The sequence below is a fragment of the Halichoerus grypus genome, chromosome 4 (genome assembly GCF_964656455.1).
Source record: "Halichoerus grypus chromosome 4, mHalGry1.hap1.1, whole genome shotgun sequence".
In the NCBI taxonomy this organism is placed as follows: domain Eukaryota; kingdom Metazoa; phylum Chordata; class Mammalia; order Carnivora; family Phocidae; genus Halichoerus; species Halichoerus grypus.
This window is the reverse complement of record NC_135715.1, coordinates 125,825,799-125,845,802: the sequence shown is the minus strand read 5'-3', so window position 1 is coordinate 125,845,802 and position 20,004 is coordinate 125,825,799. Positions and strand designations below refer to the sequence as shown.

The following is a 20,004-nucleotide window of genomic DNA, read 5'->3' as shown; positions in this document are numbered from 1 at the left end:
GAGATAGCATTGAATCCCCTTTTTTGCTATGCCTCGTGCCTAGTGTTGAGAGGAAAGATGCCCAAAAAAGGTGTAAGAGCCAGGGTCTTTCACTTCCAGAGTTTAGCAGATCAGTGTTTAGGGAGAAGGATACTAGTGATCGTGGACCAGATCTATGACATGGGGAGAATTCATCTTTCTGCAGCATTAGAAAGCATCCACTATCAATACTCTGGTAGGCTCTATGAAGACAAAAAGATTTTCATTAAAGTAAAAGTAAAAAACCAGTCTTTACTTCCTCTGATAATGTGCCAACAAAGAAATGATTTCTTTTTCACCAAGAAAGAGTCAGGATTAGAACACAGTACTGAAGACTTCTGGGTCATAGAACTGTTTCTAGGCACAGAAACAAATTATTTTTGGTAATTTCTTATAAAAAGAAATTGTAAATATTAATTCTTTGTGATTGAAGAATAAAATAGCTAAACAACAAATTATAATAAAGTAAATAAAACTTCATTTTAAAATAGGATAATAGCCTAGAGGGCTTTGTAAATTATCCTCCACTCTGATTTTATTATTTTCGTATCACCAAAAAACAGGGCATATCTTTACAATACATCAGATAAAATGTGAATTGGCAGCACTGAGCAAGTTTCAGGCAGGGGGCAAGTCTGCTTATAAGGCATAATGGATAGAAAAAAGTGTTTATAACTCCATTTTGCATTCTATGCATTTTTTTAGGATACAGATTTCAAATTTTAATTTTCTAATGGCTGAACTTACTTTCTTTTACAGAAGCCTTTGAAAAATTGCAATGTTTTAATTGGTTCACATTAAAGACTCTTAGAAGCTTGAAGAAAAAAGTCTTTCCAGATGAGCAAGAGGTTGGATAAATGTAATGACATATGGTTTGTTTTTTATAGCTACAATATGCGAAAAATAGAAGCATAACACATGTATTCAATGATATATATGTATTTATACATATAAATATATATTCTGCTTATAAATTATGAGATAAGATTATTTTGTACAAATGTGATTTTGTTTTCTTTCTCTTTCTTGTTCCCTTTATGAATAAAAATAACAACTGAAACTTAGAACAATTTTAAACATCTCATTATACCAGGGATCCAGCAAAAGATAAAATCAATGTATGCAAAGCCATGTATGCACAGTCCCCTGCTCAGACTTGTGAGCGGGGGCTCTCTACAGGGTCCCCGAGCCTCAGGGCAGGAAGACTGTCCGATGATCTTATTACTGAATATTCCCTGACCCAGCAGGCTTCCTCTGAATCCTTCCAGATGGATGGGTCACAAACTGTTTCTTCAATGTTCCTCAGTAAGGATACTTCTCACATCCTCTGGCAAACTCAGAACATCCCTGGAAGTTCTTCCTTTACGGCCCCTGGATGCCCGAGCCCATCAAGTCACTCATAAACAGGTAAAGACATTTGATTATCACATTCCATGTACTCAATGTTTACATTTTCAAAGGCTATGGTCAAATGACTATACATTTTTTTTTCCAAAGCTAAAAAAAAACCTCAATCAATGTGAACTTTTCTCTCATGTAGTATACTTTATTTATTTATCTATCTATCTATTTATTTATTTATTTTTGAAGGCTCACACCTATTTTCAGAAGACCCTTGTTGTGGAAAAGATTGTTCTCATCTAGGAAGAGCGTGGCATATGCTGAGAAGCAAAAAGGAACCTCAAACTCAAGGCAATTTTATCCGTCACTCCTGAGTCTTATATAACACAGCAGAGGCATACATACCCTCAGGACAGGCCTGGGAGAAGATAGAGGAGGAGGGAGCTGTAATCATCATTTCCTTACCTGTGAATGGTGGCTCCCTTGCCCTGCCTTCCCTGCAGGTGTTTGTTATCCAGGTCCTGTCCTGTGCTACCATTTCACCTCCAGGTTTTGTTGCTACCATCTGTCTCCAAACCACATTTATTTTACTTAGCTCATACTTAGGAACTAAGGGGTCAAACTCTTTTTTTTTTTCTTAAGGTTAAATTGGTATTTCACATTATATAAGTTTCAAGCGTACAACAGTGTAATTCAGTATTTGTATACACTACACAGTGATCACAAGTCTAGTTACCATCCATTACCTTACAACTGAGCCCCTTCACTCCTCCGCCTGCCCCAACCCAATCCCCTCCCCCTCTGAAAATCACCAATATAATCTCTATATTTGTGAATTTGTTTTTATTTTCTTTGTTCATTTGTTTTGTTTTTCAGATTTCACATATAAGTGAAATCATATGGTATTTGCTCTCTCCACCTGACTTGTTTCACTTAGTATAATACCCTGAAAGTCCATCCATGTTGTGGCATATGGCAAGATTTTCTTCTTTTTTTATAGCTGAGTAGTATTCCATTGTGTGTGTGTGTGTGTGTGTGTGTGTGTGTGTGTATTCCACTGTGTGTGGAATCCATTCATTTATCAATGGACACTTAGGTTGTTTCCATATCTTGGTTATTGTAACTAATAGTCAGCATAGGGGTGCATGTATGTTTTCAAATTAGTGTTTTCATACTCTTTGAATAAATACTCAGAAGTGGAATAGCTGTATCATATGGTGGTTCTATTTTTAATTTCTTGAGGAATCTCCGTACTGTTTTCCATAGTGGCTGCACTAATTTACATTCCCAGCAACAGTGTACAAGGGTTCCCTTCTCCCACATCCTCTCCAAAACTTGTTGTTTCTTGCCTTTTTGATAATAGCCAGTCTGATAGATGTGAGGTGATATCTCATTATAGTTTTGATTTCTTTTTCCCTGATGATTAGTGATGTCAAACATGTTTCCATGTACCTATTGAATATCTGTATGTCTTCTTTGGAAAAATGTCTATTCAGATCCCCTGCCCATTTTTTAAATCGAGTTGTTCTTTCGTTGAGTTGTGTGAGTTGTTTGTATATTTTGAATATTAACATATGATTTGCAAATATCTTCTCCCATTTAGTAGTTGCCTTTTTGTTTTGTTGATGGTTTCCTTCAGCGTGCAGAAGCTTTTTAGTTTATTTTTATTTGTTTTATTTAGTTTATTTGTTTATTTTTGCTTTTGTTGCCCTTGCCTTTGGAGTCAGATCCAAAAAAACTTGTTGCCAAGATATTGGGGCTTACCACTTGTGTTTTCTTCTAGGATTTTCATGGTTTCAGGTCTTACATTCAAGTTTTAAGTTCATTTTGAGTTAATTTTCATGTATGGTGTAAGATAGTGGTCCTGTTTTATTCTTTGCATTTGGCTATTGAGTTTTCCAACACCATTTCTTGAAGAGACTGTATTTTCATTATTTGTATATTTTTGCCTCCTTTGTCATAGATTAATTGACCGTATATGCGTGATTTTATTTCTGGACTCTATTCTGTTTCATTGATCTATGTTATCATTTTTTATGCCAATACCATACTGTTTGATTACTATAGTCTTGTAGTATAGTTTGAAATTAGGGAGCATGATATCACCAGCTTTGTTCTTTCTCAAGATTTCTTTGGCTATTCAGAATCATTTACAGTTCCATACAAATTTTAAAATTATTTCTTCTAGGTCTATGAAAAATGCCATTGGAATTTTGATAGGGATTTCATTGAACCTGTAGATTGCTTTGGATACTATGAACATTTTAATAATGTTAATTCTACCAGTCCATGAGCATAGAATATCTTTCCATTTATTTGTATCTTCATTTTTGTTTTAGTATCTTACATCTTCTCCTCTTTCATTTCTGATTTTATTTTTTTGAGCCCTCTTTTTTTTTCCCCCTTGGTGAATCTAGTTAAAGTTTTGTCAATTCTGTTTATCTTTTCAAAGGCCAGCTCTTAGTTTTATTGATCTTTTTTATTGTCTTTTTAGTCTCTATTTCATTTATTTCTTCTCTAATCTTTATTATTTCCTTCCTTCTGCTAACTTTGTGCCTTGTTTATTCTTTTTTCTCTAATTCTTTGAGGTGTAGAGCTAGACTGTTTATTTGAGATTTTTATTGTTTGTTGAAGTAGGCTTATATTTAAACTTCCCTCTTAAAACTGTTTTTGCTGTATTCCACAGATTTTGGACTGTTGTATTTCCATTTTTATTTGTCTCCAGGTATTTTTTAATTTCTCCTTCGATTTCTTTGTTGAACCATTGGTTGTTCAGTACCATGTTGTTTAATCTCCACATATTTGTGATTTTTCCAGTTTTCTTCCTTTAATTGATTTTTAGTTTTATACCATTGTGGTCTGAAAAGATGTTTGATATAATTTCAATATTGTTAAGTTTATTGAGACTTGTTTTCTGACCTAATATATTATCTATTCTGCAAAAAAATAAAAGAGTTTATCATCACTAAAATGACCTTACAAGAAATGGTAAAGGGACTTCTTTAAGCTGAAAAGAAAAAGCACAAACTAGTAACTACATATAAAGGTAAAGATCTCACTGGTAAATGCAAATATTTAATAAAGTTAGTGGATTAACCACTTATAAATCTAATATGAAAGTTAAAAGACAGAAAATAGTAAAATTATAAGTATAATAATTAGTTAAGAAACAAAATAAAAATCTATACATACATACAAACCAAAAATCTATAGTAGATACACAAATGACAATGAGAAAGCAATCCAAACATAACACTAAAGAAAATCACCAAACCACAAGGGAAGAAAACAAGACAAGAAGAAAGGAACAGAGAGGAACTACAAAAACAGCCAGAAAACAATCAACAAAATGATAATAAATACATTCCTGTCAGTAATTGTAAATGGACTAAATTTTCCAATTAAAAGGCTGAGTAGACAAAACAAACAAACAAGACCCATCTATGTGTTACCTACAAAAGACTCACATCAGATCTAACAACACACACAGACTGAAAGTGAAGGGATGAAAAAAAAGGTATTCCATGCAAAAGGAAGCAAAAAGAAAGCTGGTGTAGCTATATTTGTATTAGACAAAAGAGATTTTAAAGTAAAGACTATGATTAAAGACAAAGAAGGGCATTACATAATGATAAAGGGGTCAATCCAACAAGAGGATATACATTTGTAAATATTTATTCACCCAATATAGGAGTACCTAAATCTATAAAGCAAATATTAACAAGCCTTAAAGGTGAAAGGGACAGCAATGCAATAATAGTAGGGGACTTTAATACCCCACTTATATCAATGGATAGATCATCCAGACAGAGAAGCAATAAGGAACATTGGCCTTAAAAGACATATTAGACCAGATGGACTTAATATATATATACAGAACATTCCATCCCAAAGCAGCAGAATATATATTCTTTTCTAGTGTACATGGAACATTTCTTTTTAGCACTTTGAATATATCATGCTACTCCCTCTGGCCTACAAAATTTTGCTGAAATATCAGCTGATCATCTTACAGGGGTTCCCTCATATATAGCAAGTTGTTTTTTTCTTACTGCTTTTAATATTCAATCTCTCTCTTTAACTTTGACAGTTTCATTATAACGTTTCTTGGTGTGGCTCTCTTTGGGTTCATCTTCTTTAGAACTCTCTGTGCTTTCTGGAGCTGGATGTCTGTTTCCTTCCCCAGTTTAGGGAAATTTTCAGCTATTATTTCTTCAAATAATTTTTCTATCCCTCTCTCTCTTCCTCTTCTTCTGGGACCACTATAATGTGGATATTATTTCACGTGATGTTGTCCTACAGGGTAAAGGGTCAAACTCTTTAACTTTCAAAGTAACTGATTAATTGGTGCTAATGCCCCACCCCACAACTTACTTTATTGCAGTTTTCATTTAACTTATTGTTTTGGAAAGTTTCATACTTATACAGTATAAGCAGAATCACATAATAAACCCTGTTTACTCATCAGCCAACTCAACAATTATAAATATCCAGCCATGCTAGTATGATTTATACTTCCACCAACAGCTCTTTTTATTTTTTTTAAAGATTTTCTTTTATTTATTTACTTACTTGCTTGCCTATTTATTTATTTATTTATTTATTTATTTATTTATTTATTTTATTTTAGCAGGAGGGGCAGACAGAGAGGGGGAGAGAGAATCTCAGGCACCCTCCACACTGAGCAAGGAGCCCGATGCAGGGCTCAATCCTAGGACCCTGAGATCATGACCTGAGCTGAAACCAAGAGTTGGACACTTAACCGACTACACCACCCAGGCACCCCCTCTTTTTAAATTATATAATTTTTTTCTTTTAGCTAAAATTTATATAAATCAAATTTATATGAATCTGATTTTTTAACCTTAGTTTTGCCTGTTCTTTAACTTCTAAAAATGGATTCATACTGTATCCAGTGTTTTTGTGTCCAGCTTCTTTCACTCAGCACAATACCTGTGAAATTCATCCACATTGCTGCCAGTACCAGTTTTTCATTCTTTTTTTGTTATCGTGGTTTAGTAGTATTCCACTGTATAAATTCCATACTGCAACTTGTCTAATATTTTACTTTCTGTTGTTTACAGTTTTAGTGATAGCTCGAAAGCTGCTGTGAACATTTTTGTATGAGTCCTTTTGTAGATAAATGTTTTCATTTCTCTTGGGTAAAATTACTAGGTCAAAGGGTAGTTGTTCATTTAGCTTTAAAGTTTAACCTCTTCCCAAAGTGGTTGTGCTGTCACTTCTTTTTATATCATATTTTTTTTGTTATTTTGAATAGATAATTAAATCAAGTGGACAAAAAAACCCAAAGTATAACAAGTATATATTGAGAAGTATTCTTGGCACCCTGTTTCTCTCTACCTCACTGTTCCATACTGCCTCTTGCAAGTAAGTGCTTTCATTAGTTTCTTGTGCATTCTTCCAATTATTTTAAATGTAGTGATGATTAAATAAACATATATTTGTCCCATTCTCTCTCCTAACACAAAAGTGGCCTACTATATATATCCATAATCACCTCCCGATTTTCACCTAACAACATATCTTAGAGTCTTTCTATATTGGTGAATAAAAAGCTTCTTCGTTGTTTTTTCTAAACCCTGCTCTATTGATGGTTCTTTGGATTAGCTCCAACTTGTTACTATTATACATAATGCTGCAATGAAGAGCCTTGTACCTCCATCATTACATATATATGTAGTAATAAAATTGGGACAAACTTTCAGAATGGTGTTTTAGCCTTATGAGGCCAAGGATTATAGGTATTTGTAATTTTGCAATATTGTCAAATTGTGCCCCCGAACATGCTGTAACATGTTGTACTCCCAACAGCAATGCAAGAGAGATCCCCTTGTCCATAGTCTTACTACCAGAGTGTAGTGATCTTTGCCATTCTCAAACATTTCAACCCAACTATTCTGAGCAGCTGAGGAAAATAAACATGCAAATATCTTATACTCCATGATTTTGTCAGGTGAAGTCCTAAGAAGAACCCATTACATAATTTGTGGGGCCAAATGCAAAACAAAAATGCAGAGCCCTTGTTCAAAAGTTATTAAGAATTTCTGGGGCGCGTTGGGACGCCCGGGTGGCTCAGTTGGTTAAGCGACTGCCTTCGGCTCAGGTCATGATCCTGGAGTACCGGGATCGAGTCCCGCATCAGGCTCCCTGCTCGGCAGGGAGTCTGCTTCTCCCTCTGACCCTCCTCCCTCTCATGCTCTCTGTCTCTCATTCTCTCTCTCTCAAATAAATAAATAAAATCTTTAAAAAAAAAAAATTTAAAAAAAAAAAGAATTTCTGGGGCGCCTGGGTGGCTTAGTCGTTAAGCGTCTGCCTTCGGCTCAGGTCATGATCCCAGGGTCCTGGGATCGAGCCCCGCATCGGGCTCCCTCCTCGGCGGGAAGCCTGCTTCTCCCTCTCCCACTCGCCCTGCTTGTGTTCCCTCTCTCGCTGTCTCTCTCTGTCAAATAAATAAAATCTTTAAGAAAAAAAAAGTTATTAAGAATTTCAAGATGATCAGAGTAGAGTATTAAGCCAAGCACAGGTCCCTTCTAAACATGTGGCCTCATGTAACAGCATAGGTCTTAAGCCCGTAAAAGTTATCCCTGGTCCTAAGCATCATAAAGAAAGCAAGAAATCTTTGAATAAACACCTTATTTTACCTTAAAACTTGATGCACATTTTTGTACTACTCCATAGAATAATTATGTTTTATATTACTTATATCAAGTCAAATTCATCTTTCAAGAAGGTGTATCATAGCTATTATGTGGCAGTGCTCCCTGGCAGCCACCAGATACCTCCCATAGTCTGATGGGAGAACTCTAGATGACATATCCCAGAATTTCCCTTCTTCCAAACAAACTATTTAACACTAGTCATTTAAATACAAGGACCCCACTTTCTCTGCCTCATATCTGAATGACCAAATAACTACAATGATGGGAATTGAAGGCCAAGTGGAGGCTGGTGTTGGGACAGTCTTTGGAAGAAGATCCACAAGTCCACAATTGCACTGATGTTTGCCTCAATTTCTGATAATACGATGTCCATTCAGGAGCCTGCTTTGCCCCTGCTATGTAGGAGAACGGTGCTCTGTACAATGAGGTTTGGAATGCTTCTGCGTTTCCAGAATGCTTATTATTAATGGTGTTGCGGACTGCCAAGAATCAGTGTTGGTGGGCTGGAGATGAAGCTAGAGGAAATTTCTCAAAGAACTTGGAATAGTCCCTTCTGAAATAACAGAAAGCAAGTGCAGTGGAGGGAAACAAGTTTTGTAGTAAGATATTGGGGGAGAGCCAAGCCAGGTGCTGTGTTAAGGGCTTTATATACATCGTCCACAGAGCCCCCCTCTTAGCACTGCTCCACAAGCAGATAACATCTGAAAAGAAGACAGACACAGAGGGGTGAAGAGACATCTATTCAAATAGGCAAAGAGAAAAAATAGAACTGAATGTCAAACAATTAATACAAATATAGCCAGTATACTCATGAGGATTGAGGGAAGAGGGAAGAACAATTCGATAGTAAACTTATCCACACTTTCAAGCCATTACTGTATTTAAAAGTGTTAATCCATACTGTCCTGAGGAAGGCCACCTTTCTCTGCTCTTTCTCCCCCCCTGCTGGCAGTGCTAAGAAGAAATCCTCAGGTGAAAATACCAGCAAGCACTGGGGAGAAGATGAAGAAAACGAGGTATAGATTTTATGCAACCATACTTCTCAGACTTTAATATGCATATGAATTGCCTGGAGATCTTGGTAAAATGCAGATTCTTATTGGGTAGGTCTGGGCTTGGGCCCGAGAAGTCTGCATTCCTAGCAAGCTCCCAGGTGATGTCGGTTTTTGGACCACACTTTGAATCACCATCAGTAACCACCAGCACAAACCCTCTTCCTGGGGTCTCCCAATTTCACATAGAACTGATCTCCATGGCCTTTAACTGGCTCTACATCCAACAGTGGGTCCAATCCACAATTGAAGAGTTTAAGTTCACTAGGAATGTTTCTCCGGTTGCTTCCATGATTTACTTCCGTACAAGTCATCAGCTTTGTCATGCAGTTGATGGTATTCAAATACTGGAATCTAGCTAGGAGATATTGCAATGATTTTGTCATATGGAATCACAGTTTCATCTTACAAGAGTCATGTAACCAATCCCCTCATTTTGCAGGTGAAAAAGCTGAGGCACAAGGAGAGTGTGTGACTTGACCATGGTCACCCAGTTTGTTGATAGCAGCCAGACCAAAATCTAATTACACTGACACTGTTCTCATGCTGTCTGTCCAGGTCATTTCGCATTTTTCTCTTTCTCTAAGATGGCCAAACTCACATCTGCTAAATCCTATAGATCATTAAAGTCCTAAGTGACGGATCACAAAACTCAGGAAATGTGACAGTATGCATCTCATGTCAAGAGTTTTCCTCAAATTCGTTCTTTTGCGAATTAGTGTCTGGGTCTCTTATCAACACAGTTAGTCTTTATATATCCATTAGAAGAAAAAAGAAATACTAGTCCCTGTCTTATTATCATCACCTATCTTGAATGTTTAATCCTCATTTTACTTTATCCTTTCTGCCTGAATCCAATTTACTACAACAGGATACATTAGGTCTTAATTGATATTTTTTAAAATTCCCCTCCAAAATAATACAAATTAATTCCATAGGGTGGGGATGAGAAGATTCTTATTAAGTGTGTGTTCAGTGAATGGTTTATTATTTGGGTAGGTGACAGAATTAACTAATTATTGCATTCAGATAAAGTCATCATAACTAGACAGCAAAAGGAAGGATTTGTAAGACCCTCAAATGAGGCCTTGCTCAAAGTGGGGTTAGCCATGAACTATGTAATTTCAAGGGTTTTTTTTTGTCTTCGGCATCAGAATTCACTTTAGAGTACTTAAGTGATTTTCATGCCTGACTGAGAGTGAAGGGTGAATTTCCAAACTGCCCTTTCCATTCCCAATAACAACAAAAAAAAGCAGGAGAGTAAATAAAAAGTTTCCTGGTCTGAGAGGCCCCACCCAATATAAGCATAGAATGCGGATGAGCAAAGTGAGTGGGCGAGTGAAATCGTTTGTAACAAAAACTCATTATTTACAGATGAGAAATTTATATTGTCAGCATAATATCTGTGAGTCTGAACAACGCTGAGAGTATATAAATGCAGTGTGCTCTGCTGTAGAGTACAGAGCTCAGGACAAAGCACATCCAGAGGTCCGAAAAGAGGGCTCACTCTCTCTCCACCTGCTCTGTTCCAGTCACGGTGTCAGAAGGTAAGATTACTAGTGAGGGATTGCAAGACTGTAAATCCTGTTTGGGGTACAGTTAGGTATTTTTAAGGAAGCAAAGTATGATGAATGAAGTCCTGTTCTTTCATCTTATACCTTATTGCTAATAATTCAAGGGGCAGAATGGAAATGAAAAAGTGATAAAAAATGCATTTACATATATTTATTTCAACAGAGTGATGCTGAAAAGTGAATTGGATAAATAATTCAATGCAAAGATATAAAATAGAAAGAAAAACAAAGATTCGAATCAATGCCCTTGTTACAAGATTTAACTGTTATGAGAACTGAATTTTTAAGTGGTAACATTTTGAAAAATAAATATTTTCCTTGCGTTTGATAAATGTGTATATTACTTTGAACAGAAGGCGCCTTTTAAATTCAGCAGAAATGTGTCCATTAGAGAAGCTATAACAGCAATTGCTCCTTACCAATGAAAACTTACGGTTTTCTAAAAGAGCAGAATCAACATCATCTTTCAAATATTCAAATTTCTGATAAGTCTATCAAAAAAAAATCGAAGTCCATGAAATCAGCTCTTTGTAAACGAGACATAGCATATCTGGTGCAGAGAAAAATATAGTCAATTATTGGGAAGCCTTTGGATGGAACGGAGTAAAACCACAGATTAATAACTCCTTACTATGTATTAAAGACCAATAATAATAAATAATATATCTAAAATGTACACATTCTGAAATGAAATTTTAGTAAATCTCTTTAGAAAAAACCAGATGTTCTAAAGTACCTATTTAAGTTCTTAAGGACAAAGAACAATTTTATAAAGATCCTCAATGGAAAAATGATAAAGTGGTGTGTTTCTGCCCCACATAGGAAGGACCTATGAGAGGAAATGAGCCAACCAGTTTGAAAAGTACTTTTTGGCCTACAACACCAATATATTTGGGGATATAATAAAATGTCACCTTGCCGAGGTCTAAGGTTTATCTTCCTAAAGGACTTCCTACACAAAGAATACTATTGTTATGGTATTTTCCTTTAAATTTGCGTAGAAATGTGTGGTTCTTAAAAAACTGCAGATTCTCTCCTTAGACTACCGAAAGGGGGCGGTGATTAAAATTCTTCTCTTACTGAGTAGGAGCTTGACCTAAAATAACATAAATATTTGCTTTCTCAGTAGTGGATTTCAAACAATTAATCTTATTCTTAAAATTTTCACAATTCCATAGGCTTCCACTAAATGAATAAAAGAAATTTTTAAAAAATCAGTTCCTTTTGCAGTAGCACTCATTTTATTGCCTGTAGAGGACTTCAAATATTCACTTCCATACAGTTGCTTCTCTTTCAGTTAGTTCCCACAGTGGCAGAATCCCACCTGTTCTAAATCTGCCTCCGTAGAACATACTAGAAAATACTGTCAAATCTTTAGGAACTTGGCATAGAAGGAATTATTTAGGACTAAACTGACCTTTTAAAAGTAAGGTAACCCTAAAAAGAAATGCTTGCTTTAATTTTTTTAAATTCCCCAAAGCCTGAATTTACAGTTGAGAATTATCATCAGAAGACGCTGTCTGCAAATATGACAAAGTTTCCAAAGTTTGCCGACTAGATAAGCTGAAGCAGAGCAAAATGTCAAATTAGTAACTTAATACTGATGAATGAAGAAGGGCAAATATGTAATTCCTACTGTGCTGCTTTGTCTAATTGACCACTTAATCCACAAAGACACTATTTCAAAGAAAGAAAAAAAAATACCACTGCAGGTACTACGGTCTCCACGTTTTAGTGCCAAAGACAGATAGTAAATATGGCGAGGATGTTAAAGAAAAGATTAATAGTTTAAAATGATAATGTTTGTAAAATCCTATTTCAAACCAAATGCCATGTGCTAAAAATATTCATTCAAATTATTTATGGATAAGCATAATCAAACTTGGATTGAACTCCCCACTTCTCAAAGTAAACACGGTTGGTCTTGAAAGTAGCAGAGAGAAGTCCATGACAAACACCGGGTGCAAAGTTTCCACGCAGTGAACAGAGGAGCTTGCCCTGTGGGGCATGTGGCCGCCCCGCACTCATATTGATCCCCACCCCATCCACGCTTCATCATCATGTCCTTGGCATCCAGTGGCTTCACAGGGCATCTGCTTGAGCTATGAAGACAAGCAATCAGGTGTATCATACAACCAGGCCTAGGGTGTCAGTAGCAGTGAATGACATGTCCTGGACTAAGTCCAATTATAAAACAACCTGGGGACTTCCAAGACTTCAGAAGAGAGCGTTAATTTTCTTTATGACAGTGATCTCTTAGTTTCTTGGTTGTGATTGTTCAAGTTGCCAGAAGCATTAGTTCTTGTTGCAAATTGCTTGTCTTTAAAATGATTTTTCCCTTTAATTTAGAACAGGTCAAAGCACCCTAAAATACCTCAAATCTGTTGGTCGCTTTATAATTACAAAGTCTAGACCAAGTTACACTATTTAAAATATAAATGAATAATACATCTGAACCGACAGCTGGTATGCCAAGTTGTAGCCTGAGGCTGCTTTAAGATGGTTGAAATGCAGTATAATGTAAATGCTTGGAAGAGGAGGACTATTAATTGAAAGCCAGACTGATAGTGAAGGGGGTGGCATTATGGAAGGTGCCATTCAGGCAACCATATGTAGCATACCATCTACAGGAGATATTTTAAATGTTTATCATGGACATTTTTAATTTCAAGTCTGGAAATGAGCCTTCCAATCATTAACACAAGTGTCCTACACTAATAAAAAAGCTTAGCTGGTGGTACGTATCTTTTTTTTTTTTTTTTTTAATTGGGGGAACATATCTTTTGTATCCTTTTTGTCACCAAACAAAATCTGGGGAAAGATATACTCTACTATTTGAAATTAAGCTGGAAAAATTGTCAGAGTAAAATCGATGACTAGCTTATTCTATTTGTAATATTTACTTAGTCAAAATCGAACTAATTTAATCTGACAGGTTTAATATGGTTGCTGGCCTCCCCCCTGACCCCAACCCCGGACCCTGACTCTGTGTTCCCACAGGCAGCAAAAATGAAAAGCATTTACTTTGTGGCCGGATTGTTTGTAATGCTGGTACAAGGTAGCTGGCAACGTTCCCTTCAAGACACAGAGGAGAAATCCAGGTATGCAATCCCTAGGCTTGAACTAACATAACATTAATGTTAGAATAGAGTCTGTAAAAACTATGATCGTGACTAGGTCTCAGTAAAATACTCTGTACGTTTTTCCAAATGTTTAAGGTATCATTGTGATAAAGTCTTTATTGCAGTATAGATCAGAGTATGTGCTATCTCATAACCAAAGGGGTGGGCAATGTTGAAAATCCGTTACACAGGAAATGACGGCTCTTTAAATCTTCAGCTGATCCTATTTATCCATTCATTACACATTGTAGAGTAGATTATTTTAATTATTCATACCAATTTTGTGTCTCTTTTACTCCTTTTAAAAAATAATGGTTAGTTGCTAATTGGGAAAGTCATATGTGTTCATGATAGAAAATATTTTAAAACATGCAAAATTTTTTCAAGTACTCAAGCTTCACTATTCAGAGAAAACTATTCATCATTCTAAAATTTGGTGTATTACTTTCCTGTATTTTATGTGCACTGTATATAAATATATCCCAGATACTATGTTTTTTCTCTTTCATTATATTGTTAGTTCTTTCTTACATCATTAAAAATATCTGTTAAATGTATGACCCTTTAATGGCTGCATACTATTTCATCTCATAAATGTATAATATTTACTTAGCTATTCCTCTTTTATTGAACACTTAAGAATTCTTCAAGTTTTCCCACAAAGAATGCTGCAAATAACATTTTCCCCCTACATCTCTTACCATTTTCTAAGGATAGATTTCTAGTAGTAGAATTACTATGTCAAAGGTTTTGAATGAGTCTAAATTTTTTATATTATCTTGCCAACTTGCTTTCCAGAAAAGTCACACACATACACACTCCCATCAGCAGTATAGAAATACTTCTCTCACACTATCCTCCCCAGTGTTTAATCTTTGCTAATTTGACAGGTAAAAATAGTATCTCATTTCTATTTCTGAATATTAATCACATTGAATATTTCCCCATATTTGCCATGCCAACCAACTGTTGATTATTGGCATGCATATGATCCACTATACAGTTTCAAATTACCAAGTACACTTATTCTTGTCTTTGAGTGTTTGTCTTTCTTCCACCATTAGCTACCATATAACCAGGTAACTGAGCTTCTTCTTTATATTAATATATGCATAAACACAATTAGGGACATAAATCTGCTGCTGCCCAACAAATGAGGTGGAGAGTTTTACTCTTTTAAAATATTGATCTCTTCTGTCATTATTAGCATAATCATGAGTAGATGCATTAAGTGAAAAAAAAAATTTCTTTAGTCCCATTTCAGAAAAAAAGAAGCCAGTTGAAAAATCTACTACTAGAATTCAGAATCAGAGTGTATTCAATTCCAATAAAACTGTGGAATTCCCATGGCAAGCTAAAGGTGTCTCTGAACTACCCACTGAAATACTCAAGGCACCTGCCTTCCAGCTTCATAAAGTGCTGTATTTTGTAGAGAAGATGCTGTTCAAGTGATTCTACTCTTGAGAAGAGATTTACTTGCACCAATTACTGTTCTTCACAGATCATTCCCAGCTCCTCAGACAGACCCGCTCAATGATCCGGATCAGATGAATGAAGACAAGCGCCATTCTCAGGGCACATTCACCAGTGACTACAGCAAGTATCTGGACTCCAGGCGTGCTCAGGATTTCGTGCAGTGGTTGATGAGCACCAAGAGGAACAAGTAAGGGTCTGAACCTGGTCCAAAAGTTGCACACAAATGTACTACATAAATATGTCTTAAATTTCTCCTTTTTTTTTTTTTATCATGCTCATCAAATCATGCCCATAAACTCTTCCAACTTTGATGATTTTCAAGGTTGGTGATGCTATCCTTGGTATTATTCCTCTGAATGTCCCCCCACCCCTCCAATCCTCTTACCCACCCTCCAATGGGACATGGACTTTAAATGATATTCCCAACTGTGTCTTGGCCCATTTCCCTTTAAAATCGGAAGTTGACTTCTGTGGACCTGCAAGGTTAGGAATCTAATTTCTGACCAAAAGATAGAGCAAATTCAACATTCCCTTGTAGGGTTCAAACTCACGACTGTGATCACATTCAAAGTATCCTCTAGCCAAGTTAATCCATGGTAAGGACTGGAAACAGATGCAGTCTTTTTCTTGTAGAATACAATCCAAGATACACATTTAAAATCACAGCCTAGCTGCACAGCATAAAGAGAGAAGAAGGCAAATAAGAACACAAGCCTATCGTAAGGCATACATTTTAATGTTGGATTTTCTTTGACAGTGTTGGGTTTTTTGCTACATCTAGGCTACTGGAAGAAATCATCCACAAGGGTTTCACAGAGATGGTGGAATTTCACAATTTCTTTGGAGGGTGGCCCACAAAGGGAAGGGAGTTATGCATACAAAGTAGCTAAAGGAATCTAAAAATCAGGAAAAGGGCATAGATTTGTCTGGATAGAATAGAGAAGGGAGAGAGGAGGTGAGAGCAAGAGAGTGAACAGAGCCAGCAGGAGAAACAGGAGCGACAGAGTGGTTGACCTAAAGTTCTTAAAGTGGAAGTTACAGCTGCAGGAAAGATGGCGGTCACGGCCAGAGCAGACACTGGGAGAAGTCCCTGCCAAGGACTACAGATAAGACCATTGGTAAAATGTGGGAAATCACAAGTTTGAGAAAATGAAAACAACTGTCCTCATTTCTAGAAAGGGAATGCCACAAGTGATAAACTAACGGGAAACAATTTTTTTCTCAGGCGGTTTTCTGTTGGGTGTTTAAGATCAACCTTCTGGGGCAATATATGTAGGGGAAACTGAGGGCAGCTGGTCACCCCCTACACAAAGCTCTCTGCACACGCTTGAAGGTGAAATGGAGTCCTCTTCTCAGCTTTCTTCATGGCGGCCCATCACCCATTTCCTTTAATCCATTATCATGTGGTCCTTTTGACAATATTTTGAAATAGTCCTCTGCTTTCCCCTGAATCATTTCCATTAACTCTGACCCCGTATGGACTAATAACAAACAGCTGCCTCGCTTGCAAGTAGCACAGCACAGTGCAGAGCCCACATATATCGAGACCGAAGTAAATGCAGCTTTAATAATCAATGGCACAGACAAGCAGGGGAGGCGAAAATTGGTGTGCTGGGTAGAGTGGAGGGGCTCTAGGCCTCCTCAATTGTTATTAGCCCTGTCCCATCAACCTTGGATCCAGGTAATTCATGTAGCTTCAAAATGATCCCCTGGCCACCCTCATCTCCCGGATCTCCCTAAGCCCCTTCTACATAGGATCCCGAACCCAAAGCTGCACTGCTTAAAGGTGAGAACCATATTGCTAAAGAGACAGATCTTCAACTTAACTTTCACATTTCTTTCAGGAATAACATTGCCAAACGTCATGATGAATTTGAGAGACATGCTGAAGGGACCTTTACCAGTGATGTAAGTTCTTATTTGGAAGGCCAAGCTGCCAAGGAATTCATTGCTTGGCTGGTGAAAGGCCGGGGAAGGCGAGAGTAAGTCTGTACATTCTTATTTAACATTTTTTTTTTTTTTTTTTGCATGATGCTGAAAACTTAGACTACAGTTATCTATATATGGATCTGGATTACAGAAGCAATTAGTATAGTCTCACAAAGTGAGGAAATAACTTGAATTGGTGGGAGACAGTCTACAAAAGTCGTCTTGTTTTATTTTTGATAGCAAATATTAATAATATTTATAATTAATAATCATCCTCTAGTATAGTTGTGTTATAATTAGGGTATTCATTTGTCAACCCAGGACACTGTTGATAACAAAGAGAATGCTTTTGATAACTGTACCAGGACGACAAGCTTAAACTGGAACTGTCTTGGGAAAACTGGAGATAAGGAAAAAGAAGACATAGCAGTGAAAACTGAAAGTCTGACTGTAAATATTTACCTGTAGGATCACATATATGTGTGTGTCAGGATTCAGGTAAAAACGTGATGAAGACAAAAGGGAACAAAACTTAAGATGTGTAATGAAATGCCACTCAAGGTACGGGTAGGTGGAAACACCCAACGATTTAACAATATGCCCATTTTTTAATAGGGCTGTCATATAGACAACCACTAAATCGTCAAAGTTGAAAATGAAGCTAAAGCCTTTTGGGACTTTCTTGGAACTTACCACAACCAAACAGATTCCTGAACCGTCTCATTTTCTCCTGATCATTTTGATTGACACTTGAAATATGAGAGGCAGGGAATTCATGTTCGACTCTGGTTTGTTTTGTTTTAGTGAGATTTAAAACAAGCTAACTGAGACTTAAAGAGATCTTAAGACAAAAGGAAACTAGTATTGTCGCTGACTTTTAAAACATGAATGATCAAACTGATAAAACTAATGGTAAAATAGTCGCTTATACTTGAGGATATTTTATAGTGTTTTAACATAATGCCAAAAATTCTGCTATACTAAACCATTCAAAAAGAAAATGTTACATAGACTAAGTTTTAATCCCTTCATACTGCACTTTGCAGGGCTCTTCAAATAATCACTAGTTTTACGAGACATAATACATTTTTCTGAATTATAGACAAACTAAGTCTCAGTAATAATATCTGTGCTGCCATTCGAAGTAGCCTGGAATATTGAAAAGGGTATGAAGCTACACAGGTTTGGTTTCAGATCTCAGCTCTGCTCTTTCCGACCTAAATCGTTCCCTTTCCCACATGCAGGTTTCTGTGAGGCTTTTTCCTAGTAGGACCCTGGAAAATAGAAACTCTTTTCTCGGTGATCCTCACGCGAGTTACCAGGGATAGGCAATCAATAAGGACTTACCCTAAAACATTTAACCAAGTACTCATTTGACCCCTTTTTCCTCAGTTTCCCGGAAGAAGTCGCCATTGTTGAAGAATTACGCCGCCGACACGCCGACGGCTCTTTTTCTGATGAGATGAACACAGTTCTTGATGATCTTGCCACCCGCGACTTTATCAACTGGCTGCTTCAGACCAAAATTACCGAGAGGTGACTGTACTTTGGTTAATTCTGAAAACCATCAAAACTTCCATAAATAGTATCAGACAGGCCACGGGTTGTTCCCTATGTGGGGGAGAGGGTCTTTATTTAGTCTCTTGGTATATAATCAAAATTAGGAGTCGTTTAAGAAAACATTACTATATTCATTTTTGACCATTACAGTCTTCTCCATTCACCCATTTATTCCAAAAACATTTCCTGTGTGTCAACAAGGGGCAAGGAATCAGGAACACAGATATGAATAAAACATGGAGATGTTAAGTCATTCGCATATCAATGTCACATTAAAAATTGCTATCTATATATGTTGACATTGTAGCACAAAGTAAAATACCAGCATGCACGGTATTAGATACTGAATGTAATAAGCATCGTAGTAAAAATCTAAACACCAAAACTTAACCACTTATCTTGATAAGCTATAAATGCTTTTGATAATTATTCATAAACTTTATATTTTTGATAGGGGGACTTTAGGATAAGTCATCTCTGAATGCAAATGTTTGAAGAGTTCAAAAGACTAAGGGATTTGTAAGATGAAAAGATGGATAAACAAGTTTTATCAAAGTGTATCACTGAAATATTTCCTGGATAAATTAACTATATCATCTCAGTATTAGAGCTATGCTAAATCACTGCCATTTTTTTTTTAATTTCTAGGAAGTAAGTATGTCACTCTTCAACATCATCTTCACATCACCTGCCAGCCACGTGGGATATTTGAAATTTTAAGTTCTGTAAATTTAAGAGGTGTATTCTGAAACCATATTGCTTTGCATGCCAATAAATAAATTTTCTTTTAATGTTGTGTAGCCAAAGATTGTACATGGAATAAACCATTGTCAAAATATTGCTAAAATACCAACTTTAAAATATGAAAATGCAGAATTCTCTCATTTTCTTATTTTGGATGAAGTACCCTAACCTGCTTACATCAACAATGAAATTATTTTTCTGTGGTATAATTTGTACATATAAATTATTTCAATCACAATATATCTGCATTGTAATGGTAGGATAAGGGAGGACTAGTAGCCACAGTGGTAAAACTGGAAAGACATTCCTCTTAAAACGTTTGTCATAAAAGTGCTCCGCTTTCAATATATCAAAGGTGGATAAATAAAATTTTCAAGCTTCTTTACCATTGTCTGTTTTCTCTCCTTCTTCGTGACCCCACTCCTTCCAAACACCCCTTCTTCCTAAGCTCATAGCCCATGAGCCAAATCTAGTGCTCAGACATGGCTTCATGATTTGAATGGCTGCA

The 20,004-nt window shown here is 36.4% G+C and overlaps 1 protein-coding gene across 4 annotated transcripts; it reads left to right on the top strand.

The window, feature by feature from the left end:
* Positions 1-1,161: 1,161 nt before the first annotated feature.
* On the top strand, positions 1,162-19,881 carry GCG (glucagon). Of its 4 annotated transcripts, XM_078069982.1 has the most exons (10): positions 1,162-1,425; positions 1,609-1,710; positions 6,638-6,747; positions 8,992-9,055; positions 10,466-10,638; positions 13,666-13,766; positions 15,289-15,450; positions 17,108-17,245; positions 18,585-18,728; positions 19,401-19,881. In XM_078069982.1, exons 6-10 carry the CDS (start codon positions 13,675-13,677, stop codon positions 19,405-19,407), a joined length of 543 nt encoding a protein of 180 aa, XP_077926108.1. In that variant the 5' UTR covers positions 1,162-1,425; positions 1,609-1,710; positions 6,638-6,747; positions 8,992-9,055; positions 10,466-10,638; positions 13,666-13,674; the 3' UTR covers positions 19,408-19,881. The 4 variants fall into 4 exon arrangements, with proteins under 4 accessions (XP_077926108.1, XP_077926107.1, XP_077926109.1 ...); XM_078069981.1 differs by lacking the exon at positions 8,992-9,055; XM_078069983.1 differs by lacking the exons at positions 8,992-9,055; positions 19,401-19,881 and having other exon boundaries at positions 18,585-18,732.
* Positions 19,882-20,004: the final 123 nt, after the last annotated feature.

Excerpts from the sequence above, each read along its gene's own strand:
- GCG (XM_036068801.2), top strand. The coding sequence starts at position 13,675 with ATGAAAAGCATTTACTTTGTGGCCGGATTGTTTGTAATGCTGGTACAA. Across the intron at positions 13,767-15,288 it reads GACACAGAGGAGAAATCCAG|ATCATTCCCAGCTCCTCAGA; the intron begins GTATGCAATCCC and ends TGTTCTTCACAG. Across the intron at positions 15,451-17,107 it reads ATGAGCACCAAGAGGAACAA|GAATAACATTGCCAAACGTC; the intron begins GTAAGGGTCTGA and ends CATTTCTTTCAG.